The sequence below is a fragment of the Phyllostomus hastatus genome, unplaced genomic scaffold (assembly GCF_019186645.2).
Source record: "Phyllostomus hastatus isolate PE091 unplaced genomic scaffold, TTU_PhHast_1.1 phas_contig_29, whole genome shotgun sequence".
NCBI lineage: Eukaryota > Metazoa > Chordata > Mammalia > Chiroptera > Phyllostomidae > Phyllostomus > Phyllostomus hastatus.
Window position 1 is genome coordinate 29,099,519 of NW_025333835.1, and position 6,000 is coordinate 29,105,518.

A 6,000-nucleotide genomic window follows, 5' to 3' on the forward strand; every position below is an offset into this window, starting at 1 on the left:
ATCCATCTAAGATGGTGGGTTAGGTACCCTCAAAAACCATCTTAACATCTCATCTGAAGCTTCCTTCTTTTCTTTTCTTTTTTAAATTTCATTTTCTTCTCAATCTTTTTCATCTCAATCTTTTCTTTTTAAAATTTCTATTTGATTTTTTAATTTAATCTTTATTGCATTTTTTCTACTACCATTTAGTCCCCTTATACTCCCCGCCCTGCCCCCAGCAATCACCACACTGCTGTCCATGTCCACGAGTCCTTTTTCCTTTTGGCTCAATCCCTCCACCCCCTAACCTCCCCCCTGCCCCCAATCTTTTCTATAGGGAGAAGGAAAGGGTAGTAAGGGGTTTGGGAAAAGGTTAATCAGATAAGAATCTTGTACTGTGGCAATTTTCCTAGTATTTCTGTATCTGCTGGTCAAGAATTCTTTTTCCGAGTCTGAGACTTCCCCCCCTGGAACACAATGGCTCACAAACCATCTCCATCCCATCTGCATCTCTTGCAGATCTCCTAGGGCACAAAGGTTGAATTGCTTGTTATCTGGAATCACAGAGGTCACGCATTCCAGTTCCTGGAATAACAGCTTCCCACATGCATTCATCACTTAAGCCTGTCGACTATGACTGAAGGTAAATCTGTGACTCTGGAGTCCCCCTTCAGTTTTAAATACAGCATCCAAGAGCAACATAATCTGGTTCTTAAACAGTTACTTCCCTTGATCCGCCATTTCAATACTTGCCATAACCTGCAATTCAACCACCTAGGTCAACCTGACGCTCTCCGAAAAGGGTACCAACAGGGGAGGCTTCCTGTTCATCAGCATCTGGTCCCCTTCTGCGCCTCTCCCCGGGTTACTGTGCTCTCATTTCTTACCCTGATTTGTCCTGCTGGTCTCCAGCTTCCCCAACCAAAATAAAACCCCTCCCACCTTAGAAGATGAAAATAAAATGCTATCTCCTCTGCAAGGCCTTCACTAATCCTTTACAGAAGTGCCTGGGTCTTTGTCTGACCCCCGTAGGGGGACTCTTTATACACCGACTTAATGTTCAGTCCTTCCCATGTTGTGCTGTACCGAGAACACTGTCTACACCCAGCCTTCAGGATTAGATTTCAGGATCCTTGGGGGCAGCTACCGTGTCCTGTTCATCTCTGTATTCGTCTACACCACCTGACACAATGCCTCACACACTCTAAAATAAAAGTACATTTTGATATATTAAAATGAAAGCCTGAGTAATGCTCCTAAATGCATTTCAAGGAGCAAAAAGTCAATGGCCACTGTGAAACTGTGAGAAAACGGAAGTTTAATCTTTCCATTTAATCTGTCAACATGATGCACAAGAACAAGCAGGCAGACTACTTGACTCGGTCTACTGATAGCCATTGGCGATGTCATCTACAGGAGATTCGTTTTCAGGGTTCAATATCTGGTACTGTCACTGTCATTGTGTTGGATTTTTGAAACAGTTGATTAATTCATTTCTTTGGATCAAGTGCTTATCAGATGATAAATTTAACTTAGGAGTAGAGAAACCTATACAGGAAAAGGAAGTACTAAGCCAAATTATAGTACACCTTATCAATATAAGGTTACTTATTTGACTGTAATCTACAGGAGCAAAATACAAAGAATCTATCCCCTCTCTCAATTCCTGTCCACCCAACTTCCTCAGTCCAGGTCCTGCTACGTCCAACACCAAAACACACACATAAAGTCCTTTGATAAGATCTTCCCAAGATACGTAAGGTCATAATTTGCCTATTAGATTTTATATCTAATTTAATTTCAAATGAGATCTGCCAATAAAACAGTACTCTTATGAAGTAAAAATGCAAGATGACAATGGCAAGGGTAAGCGACATGTACAGTTCCAAACTCCTGTGGAGGAAGCATGTTGAAGTGATATCCTAGGGTAATGCCCCTGAGGCTAGTGAGGAGGGGGAAAAGAAAATAAAAGCAAGATATGAAAGTGGGCTCTCCCGCTGGAATGGGCTTGTGCAGGGGTCAGCCCTAGGTACAGAGTGATTAATCCTACAACTCTGTAACTTTTCCCATTTTAATAAGACTGATTGTGGGTCACATTTAGCTGTCACTCATGGCAAAACGCAGAGACGGCCAACAAAAGTATCACATGCAACAACAAGTTGGTTTCACAGCTTGACTCCTAACTGAAGAGATAAATATTTGGAATTATGTGAGATTGAACTGGTCTATAGCATTCTGGTGGCAGTACAAAAATGTCACTGCACAGATACTTTGGGCTAGATCATTCCTATATTTCTGCTGGCCCCACTATGAGAACACAAATGGTCTCATATGTTTTTCTCAACACATGAGAAAAAAATTAAGGAGAAATAGGCAAGAAAAATGTTATACATGAATCATCCCACAGAATGGATACTTAAGTTCTTCAGGCCACACAGATTGGCAAGGCTACTAAACATTTGGGGCATAGAGAATCCACCTTTAAAACTGAGGCAGACACAGAGATAGGAAATGCAAATTTTCTTTTTTTTTCTTTTCTTTTCTAGAGAGGGAAGGGAGGGAGAAAGAGAGAGAAACATCAGTGTGTGGTTGCTGGGGGCCGTGGCCTGCAACCCAGGCATGTGCCCTGACTGGGAATCGAACCTGCAACACTTTGGTTCGCAGCCCACGCTCAATCCACTGAGCTATGCCAGCCAGGGCTGAAATGCAAATTTTCTAAACTTTCCTATTTTGAATACTACATTTGTATTCAAAAGACAAAGTATTAACCATCTGCATACTTACAGGATCCTCACTACTTTCCTCCCATTCTTCCCTACCCCCTCACCCCAATCAGCATGTGCATTATTTCTTCATATTTAAGGTCTACCACCCCCCCCCCATCTCCTTTAAAGTACTATGCACCCTTCCCCACCCAGTGACACTCCAGAAATAATGGCCCCTTCATTCTGTGGAACAACTAAAAGACAAGGTTGCCGATGGCAAGATTCTGGGACGAGTGGTAAGGGCAGCACAAGAATGATGATCTAGAAGACGGCGAGGCAAGAGGCACCTGAAGGCAGGTCTCAGAGGCAGCAGACGCGCTGTGTCAGGGAAGGTGAAGTGGCACAGGGAAGGTGAGGTGGCACTGGGAACGTGCTGCTGCTGCGGGCCATGCGGTCTCCAGAACCCCACAGATGGAGGTGTGTGTGGGGCAGGGAGGAGCAAAAGCAGATGAGACGTGCTTCAGCTATGCAAAAGGCAAAAGTCATATGGACCCAGTTGAAACCCCCTGAAAGCCCCTGGGACCTGTGGCAGTTTCCAGAACAATCAGGTCCCACTCTGCTGGGAATGCAAATCTTCATCTAGTGAGTGCACTGGCCTCACAAAGCACCTGGGACGAAGAGTCACTAGAAAAGGCTGGTTTCCTCAGTCTGATGGCCTGCCTCCGTGCCCACGGTGGAGAGTATAACATTCACTGAATAGTACTATGTGCCAGATTTTGTGCTAAGCACGGCACACAAATTGCTGTATTTAATCCTCTGATAACCACAAGGGATGGGTGTTGATACTATTATCACTCCTGCGTCATAGATAACTGCTCTGAAAGAAATTAAGTAATTTGCCCTATATAAGGTCATATAACTAGTAAGTGGAAGGGCCTAGGTTGGAACTCATGCAGTCTGAACACAGAACTCAGGCCTAAAACTACCATGCTTTTCCGCTTCCATGGTAGACAGAAAAAAAAAGCCTATTTACAAATTGTTAATCTTTTATTATCAGATTTAATTTTAGAAGAAAGCTTAATACAGGGAAATAAAAGAGATACCAAAAGGGTCTGCCATCCTGGTTGAGCTAAGTGAGTTTTTAAGAATGTACTCAAGACAAGTGGCAGCAACAGAGGTTCAAACACCAGAGACTCTAAGCCTTGGTTTTCTGATTAAAAAAATGGGGAAACCTGCCCACTTTATGGCACAGTCCTGGTGAGATGAGTAATGAAGTAATTAAACACATACGAAAGCATCCTGTAATCTGCAAATCACTGTACTCGATTAGGCCTAAGTTTTGTTAAACACACAAAAATACAAGTATGGAATATCAACCAGAGAGAACACATTTTCAACACAATTGCAAAAGACAGCCTATTAACTAATGGAAAGTAGTTACAACTACACAACTAATACAACTACACAATTAAGACCAAGTAAAAATTATTTCCAAAGGATCAGCCTTTAAGGCTACTGTTGGAGGAAATTCACTCAGAATTTAACACATAGTTGTGGGGATTTCATGTTAAGGGCCAAATGCAGACAGTATCAAACAGAAACTTCACCTCCTCCTCCTCCTCCCAGCCAAATACTAGACAGGGGTAGCAACGCCAGTTCAAGTACCACCCTCCAAGACAGCATCCATCTCTCCAGTCAGACGTGATCAAGCCACCCCCTGTATGTCCTCACAGCACATTTGCTACTTTGTGGCATCTCACTGATTGGCATCAAGAGTTATTAGTTGCTCCCAAGTCTAACTTCCTACTATTTCCTGAATTCAGTAAATTCCCACACAACCCCAAACACCTAACGAAGTTGATCATATTGGCTGGCACTCAAATACTTGCTCTATGAAGTTTATATTTCTCAAATCTAAACCTGTGGCTGTAGAGTCAGCCTGAACCTGGGGGTGAACACACACCCCACAAACATGACAACAGTTCAGGGGAGGGGGGAACTAATTGTTCACAGTATCTTCTCTCTTCTAGATCTACACCGTGAAGAAATGCTCTTTTAAAAAGCGAATCAGAGCCACAAACGGAAAAGAAAGTGGAGACGAATGTATCAGAATATTTAAAACTACAGATTGGATTCAGAGCAGCTTTTTCTATCGCTTCTCGGCCTTTTGGCTAAGACTGACGGCAGAACTACTTTCTCCACCTCCTTTCATACTTTAGGCACCTCTTGCATCCATAGAGAGGGGATTCTAACTCGTGACAGATCTGTTCTTGGAATTAGAGGCCGTACCTATCATTCTAAGCACCACTCGGCAGCACGTGCTTTTTGCTTTCCTAATGCTGAACCTAGAGCAAAGGGAACTCAAGGCAAAGGAGAATGAGCTTGGAAATGGAAAAGCACTGCAGGGCCGCGGACAGGAACACTCGAGCTGTGCAGGGGACGAAGGAATCCCAAGCGGGGTCTCCAGGAAATGTGCTTTCATCGACTTCACCACCCGCGACACGGGGCTGCACAGGGGCGTACAGCGTTGCTACGATCCTTTAAAGACCAAGCCGCGGTCCACGCCGGCCTCGGCCGGGTGAGGCCGCCGGAGTGGCAGGGCCGCCTCGCCGCCCTTCCTTCAGACCCCAGGCCGCCGTCATCCCCTTCGAAAGGCGCACGGAGGAACCCATGAATCAGCGTGCGGTCCCTCGGTCCCCCGGGACGCAGCCTCCCAACGCGGGAGAACACGGGTTGGCGTCTTCACCCGTCTCGCCGCTACACACGGAGACCGCCCCGGACTCCGGCGAGCGACTTCACACCCGATCCCATTCAGCAGCTGTGCCCGGAATCACCCATTACCTTCCCCAAGCAAATGTGGCACGTGATGGGCAGAGTGAGCGACAATGTAACGTTCTGCACGGTGTGAGCCATGGCAGCGTTCAGAATCCCGCCAACACGGAAGTCCCGCCGACCGCAGAGCCTCGCAGCGACTGGGGCGGCGCGAGGCCGGCTACGGCGGCCCGGCAGGGCCACGGCCCGCCGGGACGGGAAACGAAAACGCGCTTTGGAGACGCGCGGTCGCCTAAGCTTTTCCCTTCCTTCATTCCTTTCGCTTAAAAAAAACGACGAAACAAAACAAAAAACTCCACCCCGCCCCCCAACAGTTCGGAAGCCTGAAGCTTCAAGATTTGTGAGAATGGAAGGGAAGGCAGTTGACTACAGGGATCGAGGATCTTGAAAGTTTAAATGAAAAAGTAATAGTGGTGAGAGTAGAAGAAATAAGTAAAGGCAATTTTAAATCCCCTAATCTTTCCCGGAGGGTGGGGTCGGGGAG

General features: G+C 45.7%; 1 protein-coding gene across 1 annotated transcript in view; it reads right to left on the reverse strand.

Moving 5' to 3' along the window:
- The window catches only part of OBI1 (ORC ubiquitin ligase 1), a 38,725-nt gene extending 33,085 nt beyond the window's left edge, over window positions 1–5,640 (reverse strand). The window contains exon 1 of the mRNA XM_045839306.1: window positions 5,526–5,640. Coding sequence (XP_045695262.1) covers window positions 5,526–5,597 — 72 coding nt within the window. The 5' untranslated portion in view covers window positions 5,598–5,640. The remainder of the gene's footprint in view (window positions 1–5,525) is intronic.
- Window positions 5,641–6,000: the final 360 nt, after the last annotated feature.